This window comes from Poecilia mexicana, unplaced genomic scaffold (assembly GCF_051168715.1).
Source record: "Poecilia mexicana isolate PSO_F unplaced genomic scaffold, ASM5116871v1 scaffold_8, whole genome shotgun sequence".
NCBI classification, from domain to species: Eukaryota; Metazoa; Chordata; class Actinopteri; order Cyprinodontiformes; family Poeciliidae; genus Poecilia; species Poecilia mexicana.
Genome location: NW_028263377.1, coordinates 7,141,030 through 7,157,058, shown reverse-complemented (window position 1 = coordinate 7,157,058; position 16,029 = coordinate 7,141,030). Strand labels below are relative to the sequence as shown.

The window sequence follows — 16,029 nt, the reverse complement described above, 5'->3', positions numbered from 1 at the left end:
AGAGACAATGACCGTTGAACCTGAGTTAACACCTCAAACGAGGGATTGAGACAGATTACGAAGATACACAAACTGGCAAGACAGCAGATTCTATTTGAAGAACGGTGATTCAGTTGGGGGAGCAGATGGACCAATGGCGGCTTGCTCTATCAGCGGGAGGCCGTATCTGCTGCACATCCTGTCCTGGTGGGGTGCCAGGCAGCAACGCTGCTCCCCTGCCTCCCCATCGTGTCTCTTCTAGCGCAGAGGAGTGCGTCTGACTGAGAAGGAAAGCTGAAACGATAAGATCCCTGGGAGATGTAACGTCAAAGAGGACAAGCTTTCGTTGTCGTCACAAAAAGCAGGCGAATTCGGGTGTCAGCTCGAGAGAAGTTTGAGGTGATAAATGAAAACTTGTAGACACTGGAGTGAGGCATTGATCGACTGCGACAGCTGTCCCTTCCTAAAACCACAATATTTTTATTACACGCCAATGATTCCCGATTCATCACTGACGAAGCAAACTCCACGGCAGAGGATCTCACAAACCACCGAGCCTCTGTTGAAGCATTCAGCGTCTTGCCCACGAGAGAGAGTGTAATGATTATTATGCAGTCTTTCACTTTTTAATGTCTCTCTAATGAAGCGAGCGAGAAAATTTGCCTAATCATGTGCTTCCATTTACTTTGGCAGCAAACTCTGCAACAAGAGCAAATCACGAGTTCCCAGTGAAACATGAAGACACGACACTGACCTTTAGTCCTGCCTCATTAAGTATAGCCAGGAAAGCATGAGGACATTCTGTTAAATCTGTGACATAAGATAATGCCACCTGAAAGTGGTAGAGCGCTGTGAGAACTGCTGTGAGCCTGAATGCTATGTTGTCCGGGGTTTTGACCTCTGATCATCACAGGCGATTAGATTGAGACGACTTCAAGGAACTTAATTGCAGAAAACCACAAACGTGGAAACCTAATTCAGGTTTAAGAAGACTACCCAGGAACAATCTCTGGGTGAAGAGTGCACCTGGTGGTTACACCTCAACTCCAGGGAATCTGTGAAGAAAAAGTTGCTCAAAAGTAATGGGAAGGCTCCTCCCAACCAGTAGGGAGGCAGGTGGCTGACCACTTCCTGATGGTCCTACTCTGGGGATGTGGAACCTCACCCTCATAGAAGGAGGAATGGAGTAGGACATCACCTAGGTTTTACCGTTTGGAGGTTTTTGATCCACTGGGAAGGAATTTGGAGAGACTATTCAAGTGCATCTCATTAACATAGAATATCCTTAAAAACTTACATTATTTCAGTGACTTGCTTCACAAACCCTAGCCTGTGAACCACAGAAAGTCCTCGCAAATAGGTAGACTGCTCACCTGACCCACTGAATCCAACCATAAAGACGGTAAGTCATAAAATGACATGCCTAAAGACGATGACAGAGTGTCCACAGAGGGCCATATGACTGGAAGGACAAAGTGTTGTTGAAAAAGACGCACTACCAGAGGGTTTGTGAATCATAACCTATTCAATAGTTTGAGGGAGACTCACAAGGTGTGTGGACTTTGGCTGAAGTCACTCACCAAACACAGACGTGTCCAGAATATGGCCTTTGACCGTCACATTCTTTGTGTTAAGCCTGAACCAGAGATAACAGAAGTGTCTTAAGTGGGCGATAGAGAATCGCTGCTCTAATGTCTCTTTTCAGATTAAAGCACATGATGCATTCCATTTGAAAAGTCATCCCAAAATCTGGATAAAGACTGGAGAAACACAGAGTCCAAACAGCTTCAGGTTAATGTTGAGGTTTCCATAGTTATTTGGGGTAGCATGTTATCTGCCGGTGTTGGTCCAATGTGTTTTGTCAATCAACGCGGCAACCTACCAGGAAATGTTCTTTTGCTGACGAGCTCTAAGGAGATGCTGACTTCATTGCTCTGGCATTTTCCCTGATAAATAAAGTGTGTGTCACATAATTCACTAGGTTGTGTTTGGCCAACAAACTTGTTGATGCTAATCTTGTTTTCTAGAAAGGCAGAGGACTGACTCTTGGTAGCTATAGGAAGCTTGTGAACACGTTGTACCTCTGTCTTCCCCCAAACTCATTTTAGCGTCAGACAGAGACGCCGGTGGAGCCACACTGAGTACAGTCATTAAGCTCGTCATTAAACACCTCCACATCGCAGCAACTGCTTCCACTTTGCCATGTAGGGAACAGAAACGGTGGTCGGGTGAAATTTGTGTCTGGTGCTTTTGCCACATGTACAGCAGAACAAATATTCTTGTGTAATTATGTCTGCTGAATTGCTTCACAGCCACTTTTAATATTTTTAATTAAATCAACATAACAGCACAGCCTCTGTGGCTTAGTCAGATTGATGTTAGCGAGGGTTTTACAGTTTTCTCAGTGATGTGGTACAGTAAGAACACATTTTGAAAGGGCAGTTTTAAGTATTTTCCAGGCACAGTGCCATTTTATAACACAATCAAATAGTGGGAATAGCTTGGTAAGGGCCTGGCGTCGAGTTCTGAAGGCAAACAAAATGTCGCGATGGATAAATGGAAAAATGGATGGGAGGAGAAATCTGTTTTAGCAGCGACATTTCCCTTGTAAGTTTTGTAAGTTGGAAATGCACAGAATAGGAATCTTGTCATTCCTTCGATCTTTGTCTTTCACAAACGGCACTTTTTGAATTCTGTTCTCAAACCGTTTTGGGTTCTGCCCTCCATCACTGACTATGAAACAACAGGAGGCATTCTGAATTAGACCACATTATACAACATATGTAGAGGGAAGAGGATGATGCAAGAGAGCGAATACAAGTGGAAAGATCTTACAGTTACTCGTTTCTCCTCGACTCAGTCCAAGGATCTTGACACTTTCCACTCCTTCACTTGCACACAAGATAAAATGGATGATACATCTGCATGGTTCTACAATAGAGTCCGTGCTTATAATATTTTCACAACATGATACCTGCATATAAAAATATCTACATTTATTGTTTAATAGGATCATCAATAGTATTTAATCAAAAACCAATTCATGGCTTTTTATGGATCATATTGTTTAAATTTAAACCACATTTATGGTGCTGTAGGCAGTCCAGTCAATAATATTGCATTCAATATGCATGAAATGAATAAGATAATTAATAAAAAGGCAAAAATGTATGATTGGATCAATCCTGCATGATTTTTTGTGCATTGATGAACATTTACTCACTTCAGCATGCCAAATGCTTAAAGTGGCTCCAACAGGAGGGCAGTTCGACCCATTTTCTGATTAATTCATCCATTTAATTTGTAAAAGTAATTAAATTTGTAAAGAGCAATGATTTTTCAACCCAATATGGCCTAATCTGTACATTTCTCACAACAAATCCCCCCCAAAAATAAAAAATCAGCAACACAAAAACTTGGACCCTTTGTGGCAGAGATAATAATAATAAACTAACACAATAAAGGCAGAGTGGCCAGAGGCTCTGCTGGGAAGCCACCACACAGTTCTAATGAGACATTATTTATGACTGAGAGGGATTTCTTTTGCATAAGTCCACACTCTGCTTTGGATGGAGGAATCTGCTTGGCTCGCTTTTCATGAATAATGGACACTTCCTGATGTTATGTTAGAAACACCAGCGTTTTGGAGGCATTGTCATCAGTTTTTCTCTTCTAAAACCAACCGAGACGTCTCCTTAGATAGAAGGAAAAGCATTCGAAATGCTTCTTATGTTTGAATCAGGAATAGAAATGCACATATGCATTTTTTCATAAGTGTGGTCTATTACAATTCCTGCAGCTGGATGTAAAAACAATTAGATAATCAAAGGTGAGTTGTAAAGTTTGTACACAGAAGCAATCTTTATCTTATTTACAAGCCTTATACACTGTAAAAATTAACTTTGTAGGATACTAAAATCCCCCAAAATATGTTAAAGTTTATGGGGCATTTTTAAGGTGAATTCATTTAATTAAGTGAGTGTAAAATCTTATGGGGATCCTTAACGCCACAATAACAAAGAAATAATCAAGAAACTGACAAAAACAACAGGTGAACATAAAAAAAACCAAAGTAGTTCAGAAAGAGCAATTAGTTATCCTAAACATAATGTGTCTGTTTCTCTCTGAACAATATTACCAAACATAAGGAGATCACATGAAGTCACACTTTTCAGATTTCCATTTGCTCAACTTTTGAAAGCTACGTTTTTCCTTCTGCTTCACGATCACGCACCGCTTTGTGCCGGTCTGTTGTTTAAACTCTCTCCCTAAAGTTTGTGACTCGTAACCTGACAAAACATGACAAACTCCCAGGATTGTAATAAATACTTTTCGTGAGGCAGAGCTCAGACTGACAGCTGTCTGCGTGCGTCGGCGCTTTTTTTTTTTTTGTGACAAACAACTTTTAAGGTAAAAAACAGTCAAGCTCAGTTCCCACAGCTACCTGAGATGCGCGCAGAGCCCCCTCTGATGTAGAGCGGGGGCGCCTGAAAGGCGTAGATGACGTCGTTCTCGGCGATGCACGTCAGGTCGTCCTCGTCAAAGAAGGAGCGGTGGAACCCGGTGGAGTACACCTCTGTGAGGATCACCTGGAGGATGACACCGGCAGACACGCAGACGGATTGCTTTCAGGTTCCTCTCACCACGCTCTTCATGGTTCTGTTGTTTTCAGGAGTTACCTGGTCTGGAGAGAGCTTGCCCTCGTCCGCCACCATCCTCCTCAGGCAGGCCACAGAGCCGAACAGAGGCACGGCCATCCCGACCCGCAGGTACCGCTGGCCTTTGGTGCTGAACACCAGAGTGATGCACAGCGGCCTGACGGAGACAAAAGACGAGAGAAAACCAGACGTAACGCATCTTCCATTTTGATTTCTGTTCCCCCATTTTTTTTTTCTGTCTTTCTTTGGATCCTCCCCTGCCATGTAGGGACAGAAGAAGGCATCCATGAATAAAGCAATGCTTTTTAGCATCAATAATAAATAATTAGGACTCAGCTTTATGAGTGTGAAATAATGGGAGATCTCTATTGTATTTTTTAAGGTAGGCAGCGCTTGGTTCTGACCTCTTCAGTGGACGAAAAGTCAGGAACAGATTACTACTTAGACAAAACCAACTAGCCAAAGAAATAAAAAAAGACAGCAATTGTACAGAATGAGATAAGCAGAGTTGTTTTTTTGTTTTTTTTTCCATTTTAAAGTATGAGTATGATTATACGCATCAACGTAAATTTGATTTTGTTTAATCACCACGAGAAATCAATTACAAAATTATTTACACTTAGATTAAAAAAAAAACATGGATTATGAGCTGAGTTTTTGTATTTAAAAAAAGGGTCTCTGAAATAAAAACTAAATTTATAAACCACACAAATTCAAATAAAAACAGGAAGGCTTATAAATAGTCGCAGCACCACAAACCATTCCTGCACAATCGCTACTTCCCCTGAAAAGCGGCTTAGCTGATCCATGTTGTTGATATTTGGAAGCATTGGGGACAAAAAGCATGTTTAGATTAAAAAATTAAATAAAATTCACAAAGCATTCGATGCACATGTGCAGCATGTGGGGAAAGAAGGCCGCTACGTTTCATAAAAAGATGCCGAATGGAAGGCTAGCTGTGTCCTACTGGAGACTCTGTTGGTATTCCAGCGGCGGGAGGTTAATAAAGGTTAAGAAGTACAAAGTCTGTAGAGTTGTTAAAAATTGAATGAGGATGTGAACGACATGAATTTCGATTATAAAAGTAATTTTTTTCCCCAAGGTCACTTTAACTTTTACCCATTCCAACGAGAGAGAGAGAGAGAGGAAAAAAAGACATCTCACTCCCACTACAAAAGAGGCTTAATAATTACATTCTGCACGTCTTTCTCAGTTGAAAACTATTGGCGAAAATGCTACATTATGCATCCAGATTTCCCAAAAAGAATATAGACGGATTTATTTTTCTAGATTTGAAAACAGCATGTACGTAGACACATACGGTTACATTTCCTTGTGCTGCTATATGCTCTTCTGGTCATTATTTTCTCTCCGTTTCCTCCTTCCTGTGTTGCTCATTTCCTTGAGGACTCTGCGGTTGACGCTCTGATGCCTTACCAGCTGTAAAACCTCAGCTCAACAAGCTGCACAACAGGAGGACAGCGAGCATCTTGTGAGGTGCCAGATTGTGAGTCTTGGTTGCAGTAATCCAGTCCTCCTCCTTTTCATGATGGGGGGTAAAAACAGTTAAAAAAAATTATTACTTGCTCACCGACTTCTTCGTCTTCCAGACTCAGTACCTTGATTTCAGCTCTCGCCTCTATGACTTCTATTGTTGTCACTTCATGATTTAGAAATTCCTCATTGGTCCGATCACTTATCACTTATCAATACTTGCTTCATTACTAGGGATGTACTTTTTTCACTTCCAATAACAATAACAATATCTGAGGTTTAGTATCGGATACAGAAAAACAGAACTGAATTTACTAAAAACGTTTATTTTTTTTCCAAATGCAGACATAAATGAACTGAACTGTAAATTTATTTTATAACTCAGCACCAGCACAGCACTTAAATACACCAATAGCTTCACAAGCTTGGTCAAACATGTAAAACTCAGCACAATTAGGAACATAACAGCCAATGTAGAATTACATTTTTAAAAAAAGAAACCGAAAAAAACAAAAAACAATAATTTGACTACCTACCAAGTCTAATCTAAAACATCAGAACTTAGCTTAGTTAGTTTATAATAAATATTGTCTGTCGCCTATTGGGTCATTGTGAGTTCATACATTTGAGTCACAAGGTCAAACTCCTCAAAAATGAAAGTTTGGTGGACTGATAATCAGTTTGGGTTCATTTTTGTACAGAAACAGTTTTCAGCTCTGTATCTTTGAGAAAGTTACGACTTGCCGCGCACTGCCGGTTTAAAAATCCTCCCACAAAAACTCAACGGGATCCGTTCTGACGGCGTCATTCAATAACCCTGTGAAGTTTTCCTCTTTGAGTCAATACTTGGTGGAATTGCCTGAGAGCTGTAGGTTTTTACTCTTAGGTTCTTCTCTGACAGCGCAGTTCTTTTTCTCCCCAGGCTCGCGTGTAAGGAAGGTCAAACAGATTAACTCTCCCTCTGATCAGAGACGTCTACGCTTTGACGTGTGCGGCTGTGGGAGCTACTTGTAGATCCCTTGATGAGATGCTGGAGTCGCTTTGCCTCGAGTCGTGTGCTGTCGGGCTCATTTTTGTCACTCGTTTTCTTCCATTTTATGGATTTGCTAGAGCTTCACCGGGTGAGAGTGCAAGTATTTACAAAAGGGAGAGTCCGTCAAAGACATGACAAAACTTTGATATAAGATAATCGAGCAAAACATTAAAGAGTCCTTAATTTTAGGCTTATGTCAAAAGGGTATAAAGACCTAGCATCTTGCAGCAGGTAACTCTTCATTTAGTAAAAACCCAGATTAGTTGTTCCTTGAGACTGAGACTAATGGCTAGTCCAACAGGAACTTGGACTTCTACATGTTCAAATGTGCTCCAATCTCAAAAATGTCATATTGGTTAAATGGATTTGCTCTCTTGATTACTGAAGAGGATTCATGTACAATTTAACAGGCTTATTCAGTTCTAATCATGTTAGAAGTATCAGATTTGTGAATTCTAACCAAAATAATCTCAATAATAAATTGGGTGTCATAAATTAGAGGCAGCGAACCCCAATCTATTTCATGTTAGGATTGTGCTAAATAAACAGTCTCCTAGTGATACCAGCCAAGTGCATTATTTTGGTCACATGTCTAAAGAGAAGCCCTGGTTGCAGTGTAGGTGTTAGAAAGATGGAACCGTTAGCGTTAGCGGACCTAATGATTAGGATTAGCACTTCAGGGTTACCTCAAACTAATTTTTAGTTAGAGGAATATCATTGGTGGTCCTACCTTAACTTTGTGAGGAAGCAAAGTTCGATGACCCCAGCCCCTTTTAGCCGTTAGCTTCCTGCTTATTCTGCTTTAACCTAATTCTAGTTTGTTTAAAGATTGAATACTGTTGCAAACCGAGAAAGCGAACTCTGTTCTGCTAAGAAACCTTCATTTCGGTTCAGTTGAAGTGAACTCCGACGCGGTTCGATTGTAAAGCGTACCGGAAGCTCCTCTCAAACCAAGAAACGAATTACAGCGCACGGAATTCTGGGTAAATACAACCAAAACAATGCTAACAGAAGAAATGGCTTGTCGTCTTTGTCTTTGGCAATCCACCAACCGCTAAAATCTCACGTCACTCCGTTTTTGTTTACATTTCGTGAAGAAAGAGTTCAGAGTCTTCTTCACAGGTTTTTGTTTCAGCGGGTCTTGGTGCAGCACCAGCGCCACCCCAGGCGAGGAGTGGAACAGTTTTAAAAAAAGTCAGTGGGCAATGAGGTGTGAAAACAAACTTAAACAGAAACAGGAAGAATCCCACATGACAGCGCACGAAGCAAGCCAAATGATCTGAATTAAAAATAGCATGAAGCTCTCAGAGGACAGAGCCGACAGTTTGAACTCCTAACCACGGTGAATGTTGGGTGAGGAACAAAAAGTGTGTGTTTTTGGCCTCGATGTAAGTGAGCTGAACTGTTCTGCTTCAAAATATGCTTTAGAAGACAATCTGTTTAAACCCTTGGTCTCACCTTGGCTGCCATACATTAAAGAAAAAAGATGAAACTCTCAAAACTGTCTCAGAATTAACAGGGATGTTGGCTTTATTTGAATAAAAACAGAAGGATCCCAGAGGGAAACTGCAAATGGGCAAAAAAAAAAAAAAAATCACCATTTGTGAAGCATGTTAAAAAGGGGTTAAAAAAAAGTTTTAAAAAGTAAAGAATCCATTAATGTTTTTTGAACACCTTAACTAATAATTTCCCCCTTGGCTCTGGTGAAAAGGATGCTACGTGTGTCCATGAAGGCCAGTAAGGGCGGCTCATCTGGCTCATTATGATTCATAACAGCTGCCCCAGCAGGTGCTCCTGAACGCCTCAGCAGCTCAGCTCCACAGGACGAGACAAGGAACAGAGCAAAACGCAGGAAAATATTCTGTTTATTACTGTTGATACGTTGGGCGTGTTGAGGTAAAAAAACAAAACAAAAACAAAAAAACTGGACTTCATCCAGCACCTCACAAAACTGGTCATGTCACTGTAAGGCCTCAAACTTCAATGTGCTCAATTATTTCACAAGTCGGATCATCACGCAGCAGTTCGGCATTGTGCAGTAGAAGAAGAAGATGCGTACATGTTGTTACCAATGCTGCTGTCGCTGCATTTACAGCTGCAAGTCAACCGGTGCTGTACATTTAGACTGAAATATTTGTTCATCTGCCTTAGCAAAATAGTTTACGTTCGGTGAAAGTTGATGGAAAGTATGAAACGTTGAAGTTTCGCCACAGATTTCCTGTTTTCATTTTAAATCGTGACTTTGGGTCATTTTAACAGCTGGGTCTGGTTTTATCTGAGCCCGGGGTCTGCAACCTTTTGCAGTCCCGGGTTTAGCTAAATAAGACATGTTCTGATCTACAAATGTTACGTGATCTTCAAAGAAAAAGTAACTTTATAGTTTTTGATAAATACCTACTTGAGGAAATTTGCTGTCGTTTTTAAAGAACCCGGTTTTATATCCGCCTCCAGGTTTTACATAAATGCAGAATGGATACATTTTCTTCTTCAGGGTGTTGAACTTTATGGAAAATTAATGAAGAAAAAAAGGACATAATTTCCAACTTAATCACAAAAAAATACCTAATAACATCACTAATATTTTTAGTTTTATACTGTTGTGAAAAGTAAATTCAATACATGAAAAAAGCTCCTGCAAAAAAAACAAAAAAACAAACAAACAAAAACTTAAGTTCATATTTAAAACATTAGTTAATTTTTCATCATTTTAAGCCAGAGCTGCATATAATGGAAATATTGATTATTTCATTGATTTGTTTTTCCCAGCCTGTATTTAGCTCCATTTTCCCGTTAACTCTAACCAGCTTTGCTGCTGATGATGAAAGGAAGCCTGATGCTGCCACTTTACTGACAGAGGTGGTGGAGCTGTGGAAATGTTCCTCAGTGGCAGATGAATGGATATTGGTTGCATTGGATTTAATTTAAGGGTATCAGAGTAAAATATTATTTTCAGATTTCGATTTTTATGTTCAACTTCCAGATTATGCCGATTTATGTTGACCTTTCACACAAAAACTCACTAAAATAAATTGAAATTTGAAGTTCTAACATGTAAAATCTGAAAAAAAAAGAGGAAAAACTGAATACATTTGCAAAGAACTCACCGTATGCCGTTACATATTTACACCTGGGTTATTTTTTTCCGTGCGTATGTGTGTGAGAATGCTTAAACGGACGCATAAATACAAAAGGAGAGCTTGAATGGAGCATTTCAAAATGCCAGGATTTCCTGAGCGGAGCGAGCGCTCCCAACCTGCCACGGAGGATAACGTGGGTGTAGCGAAGTCAGGTTGAATGAGACATTGTTCCTTGACATTGTGAGGCTTTTCCTCCTCAGTACCAGCCCCGGCATCAGTGAGGAGCGCACAACCGCAGCACCAAGTTGCCCAGTCACTCTTCAGCTTGTGTTTGTTTATGTTTTCCTAAACCTTACAGAGTTTTCTATTTCCATCTTTAGTCAAACTTTTCCCTCCTTGCAAAATATCCACCTCTATGAAAACACTCAGGTAGTTCCTTAAAGAACCGATAGTTTCAGTTATTTTCAATTGGTAGCCTGTGAGAGACCTCCACCTTTACGCTGGTTGTATTTTCGAGCAGGCACCTAGATGTCAGCCTAAAGAGAGTCGGCTCACCTCGTCTGGCGGAGAGGGATGGGTAACGAGATGCAGAGGAAAGGGTCAAAGGTGTTGCTCTGTTTCAGGCAGTGGGGACACGTCAGGGAAGATCTGAGGAAAACAAGACACAACTTTATTTGATTTCTGAACCGACACACACACACAAAGACCTTCTACCGGTTAAGGAGTTTAACCGCGAACGCAGTGAAAACGGAGCCGTTGTTCCGCTGCGACGCCTTGATCTGATTGTGAGAAAGGAAAACGATGAGTGATGCAACAGCTGATGAATCACAGAGGCAATGGATGTGAATGGAGGGGTTGTGGTGGGTGGTGGGGGGGTCAGAATTAGTACAAGCTGCGCCCCTGGAGGGCAAAGGGAGGAGGTGGGGGGAGGGGGGGAGTACCAGAAAAGGTTTCCATCTTGTTGCATCACTTTCTGTGAGAAGTGAAGACAACTTTCCCTCTTTACATCTGAACGCACAGAAATGAATGAAAGCGCCAGAAATAACCTGCTAAATGATTTATGACAGTCAGGTAGTAATTTCAAGCAGTACGAAAAAATGCGTTAAGACTTTTTGGACATGAAATTAAGAAAGCCCATTGTTTCCATATTTTCTTATGTTACAACCACAAACATCAATGTTTGTTTTTTTTAATCTGGATTTTATGTAACAGATTAACACAAACTAAAATGAATAGCCTGGAGACGTAGAGCAGCGTTTTAAAGGGATGTGAACATAAAAAATAAAAAAAAAGACAAAATCAACTTTTCATTTTTATAACAGAAAATATCAACATGGGCAACATGGCGTCAATCATTGTCGTGAATTTTTGGCTTCACGCAAAGTCATGCCAAGTGTTAGACTCCTGGGTCAGCACATTGTAGAAGCAACTTTTACAGTGTGTCACTACCAGCTTCACACATATTAAAGGTGAAATTGAAGGTCGTCTTTCTGGTGGAGTCTTTGGAAAATTTACCTCCAAACCCCAGTAAATGCTCTGAATATGAAAATATTTAAGGGTTTTTGACCACTTTTGCAAGGCACCATATTTAATCAGAACCCCCATACAAGAAGCTGCTGCATCCGAGGTGCACAAAGGAGCGTAATAGGAGATCCTTCCTCCCAGCTGTTAGACTCTATACCGTCACTGATCCCCAAAAAAATCAATAAGTGTTTAGATTCCTGCTGGTATTTGCATAGTTTTTACTGATTTTTAAAAAACATTCCTGGTGCTATTTGCATTTCTCTGTTTTTTATTTTTCATATATTGTAAATAGTCTTTTGTTGTAATACTCTAATACATGTCCATTTTAAAAAATATCCTACTCAGTTGCACATTCCCTGGACTGAAGTATATTTTAGATTACGCTATAATTTTGCCTTTACTCCACACCATGTTACTATTCCTAACTTGCTTTTTTATTATTATTTTTAGATATTTTGATATACAATACAGCTCTGGAAAAATGAAGAGACCACTTAAAACTGATCAATTTCTCTCATTTCATAGTAAAAAGAATGTTGTTTGAGTAAAAAGAACGTTGTTCTTTTATTCTATGAACTTCTGACAACATGCATCTGAAATTCCAAGCAAAGGTTTTGTATTTATTTGCAGAAAATGAGAAAAGGTCAAAATAACAGAAAAGATGCAGTGTTTCCATACCTCAAATAATGCAAAGAAAACAAGTTTATATTCATTTAGAAACAACAAAACTAATGTTTTAACTCAGGAAGAGTTCAGAAATCAGTGTTTTTTGGAAAAACCATGAGGTTTTATATACATGTTAAGAAAACATTATAGCGTAGCATTAGCGTTAGCATAATTCTTTAGAATTACTTGTTTCTTTGTTGCTGTTACACCTGAATTTCCCCAATGTGGGACAATAAGGGACATTTATATTATTTTCTCCGTATTTGTTCTTCTTCTTCTTGTTTGTTTAATTGGCAAAGAAGTTTGTGACTCCTCAGGGTTACAATGTGACTGAAAGTGGAACGACTGTGGGACTGGGACGTCCGCTCACGCGGTCCGACTCCATATATTTTGCCTCTGTGGTCGGACTGAAAGCAGGAGCCCCAGTCACCCGTTTGGGAAGTGATATATCAATGGAGTCAACAAGGGAGTGATGCATTTCCTCTGCTCCTGCATTTCACTTCCAAGACTAGGATCATGGGTGGCATAAATCTGGAACCGTGGGGTGATGTGATGCACGACCCTCCAGGCTGTACATAAAGAGAGAACAGGCCTGAGTGTGGAACGACCCGGCAGCAATAAAACACAGAGTGTAATTAATGTATGTTGCGAGAATTGAGACTACAATAAAAACGTTTGTGACATCACAGTGAAAGACAGGACATCATTTTGTTTGGAGAGAACAACTGGGAGAAGCTTCTTTATAGGACATTTGTTATTAACCCTTTCATGCGTAGTGGTCATTACGGTGGACAACTACCTAAAAGCCATTTTCTTCCGCTTCTTGTGGATATTTATGTTATAAATGCACACAGACCACTGAAGTGGACACTAATGCATCATTAAATACACCATCAACTACTGGCCATCAGCTGCACATGCAAGAAATTATTTTTGTTAAATCCAATATGGCCGACAGACAAAAAAGCATGCCAACCGACACGGTCCCTCCTTCTACTGTAGATGACTCTTGCAGGTAAAAAAAAAAAAAAAAACATATTGTGACATCAGATAACCCCTAAAGAACAATACGACTGATGTTTTTTTCAAATAACAACTTTGTATTTTGAGAAAATTACAATTGATTACCTAAAAAAAAATAAAAAAATTTTTTCACAAAATTTTTTTTCCTACCTTTTTTTAATGCCTTAAGAAAAAAAATGGGAAAAAAATCCTGACATTACAGTAGGTTTGCAACATTTTCATGCAACTGTTTTTTATGTATATATAAAAAGAAACATGCTCTTCATCCAGTCGAGCAACTTCTTCTAACTTCTAAAAAGCTGCTCAAAGGCAGCCATTGTCCTTTTATGCTCCAGCTTTAAGCTCTGAAGAGAGCCTTGCAGCTCAAATGAATTTCATTCAAGTGAGGAGAAGAGTCGGCTCTTCTTCCAGTCATCTGTGAGGTTTTTAATTGCTGGACAAGCAGTGAAATACTTGATTGCCTGTGAGGACTTCCTCCTGTACGTCCAGACAAAAGGATCCTTCAGAAAACTGGCGCCGGCTTCAGGGACGGATTTTTTTCAGTCCTTTCATTGTTTCAGCTCATCATTCAAATGTTTCTTTAACTACTTAAAGAAACTTTATTCTTAGACGGCATCGTCCACTATTGCTTCCATAAACAGTGCTTCGACAGCATCTTGACGTTCTTCGGCGCACGCGGGTCACTTTGGGGTCACCAACCGCTCTGATTGTGGTCGCATTTAATTAGTAGCAACAAAAAAAGAAAAAAAAAAGAAAAGAACGTAAAGTTAACTGTGAAACCGTCTCACCCAATTTAGGCGCTCTTTTAATATCACAGATGGTCAGGTCCATGCCAGATTAACGTTTAGTACTAAAACTTCTGAGAGACCCATGTACACTTAGAAAACATTAGATTTTCTATCAGTGTCATAATATTTTCATTGCTCATCTATACACACAAACTTATGTTTTCGGCCTGTATTGGAACATTGTAGCTTTAGCATTAGCATTAGCATTGTTCTTCAGATTTGCTTCAGCAAGAGGTCACACTGGACTTTTTTTGTCATCCATCATTTTGACTGACAGCGTCAAAAAAAAAAAAAAAAAAAAAAAGTCATATTTTTACCAGATAATTTGTAAATGATGTTGACATGGGCTATTCTGTTGCACTTAATATCTAACTTCTTTTCTGTAGTGGCTTCGACTAAGGTTACCAAGGGACCAGCCCCTATACATTTAAAGGCGGGGGAAGAGAGACAGAGACCGCGGCGGCAGCGTGTCGGTTGGTCTGTGTTACCCAGAAAGCAGTTGGGCACAATATCGCAACACCAACACCGTGAGTGAAACAATGACTTGGGCAGCCTACTATATAAAATACTCGGGGACCATTTCTTTATTATTACACATCCACATTTGTAGAGTACGGAACAATTAGCGTCCCGTGTCGGTTCAATATGGGACGGGTGGCAACCCTAACTGTAGCGTCTATTCTATGCGCCTTATAATGCTGTGCGCTTTATATATGAAAAAAGTTTTAAAATAGGCCATTCATTGAAGGTGCGCCTTATAGTGCGGAAAATACGGTAAATAAAAAATAAAACACCGACTGTGTCTCCCATAGTCACATATGAAGAATGTAATTAAACGGCTCCACTTAGTTTAGATCGGACATTAAAAAAATAATACCTGGATTGTGTAATTTACTGCTATTGTTTTTAAAGACCATCATTTCAGTAAGCAGAGTAACTTCTGTCCTATTTAGCTTTTTGTGTTACATATTTTAGCTCCATTTTGTCGCTTGTTGCAACTGCAGGATGAGTCAGGAGCACATCTTACCATGAGTGATTTAAAGGATCCTCCATTAATAATATTAATGATAAGCTGATTTTCCTTCAAACTGAAGCAAAACTATCTCCAAAATAAATACTGTAAAAACTCTGTTTTAAACATGTGACGTTAATATGCCATTGTTAATGTCAAAAAATAATCTTTTATACTGATTTAGAGGTCATGGAACTGATTTGTCATTGTAAGACTGATTGGTTTACAATCCAAAATGCAGTTTAATGTATCATATCTTCACCACACATGACTTTAAAGCGATATGTACCAGTTAAAGTAAGGACGATCATCGTCACGTCTCTGTTTCCATCCAGTTCGTCGTCCGCAGCTCCGTTTATCGTTACCTCGGTGTCGCCGGACACAAACTCTTTGAGTTTGACTTTGAAAAATTTGCCATGGTGTTGACAAATGGCAGCTGCTCCGCTCAAAATCCTTTGCCTCTTGTGATGTCATCAACCAAAATACTCATACAGGAGGATTAACAGATTTTTGATTTTAAAAGAGCTTTTGAAAATCTTGGTATCTTGAAGTGGAAATCCACTTAATTTCTCAGATGTGTTTTTTTCCCCGTCAGTGTACATTGATAGTAAAAATATACACAATCAGATAGTATATTAAATAATTCAACAACCTATCCCTCGTCTTATTTTGCAGTAGCAAAGAGAGATTTGTGAAATGTGTGCCTTTGTGGATCTTTACATACCATAAATAACTTGATCAAATGTTTTTCTCCTTCTGACAGGCTTACAGGGGA

General features: G+C 39.6%; 1 protein-coding gene across 1 annotated transcript in view; it reads right to left on the bottom strand.

Annotated features, from left to right (window-relative positions):
- Positions 1–16,029, bottom strand: part of usp43b (ubiquitin specific peptidase 43b) — an 81,538-nt gene that overhangs the window by 24,786 nt on the left and 40,723 nt on the right. Inside the window, exons 4-6 of the mRNA XM_088008130.1 lie at positions 10,797–10,889; positions 4,659–4,794; positions 4,424–4,568 (exon numbers count right to left, since the gene is read on the bottom strand). Of these exons, the coding sequence (XP_087864256.1) occupies positions 4,424–4,568; positions 4,659–4,794; positions 10,797–10,889 (374 nt within the window). The remainder of the gene's footprint in view (positions 1–4,423; positions 4,569–4,658; positions 4,795–10,796; positions 10,890–16,029) is intronic.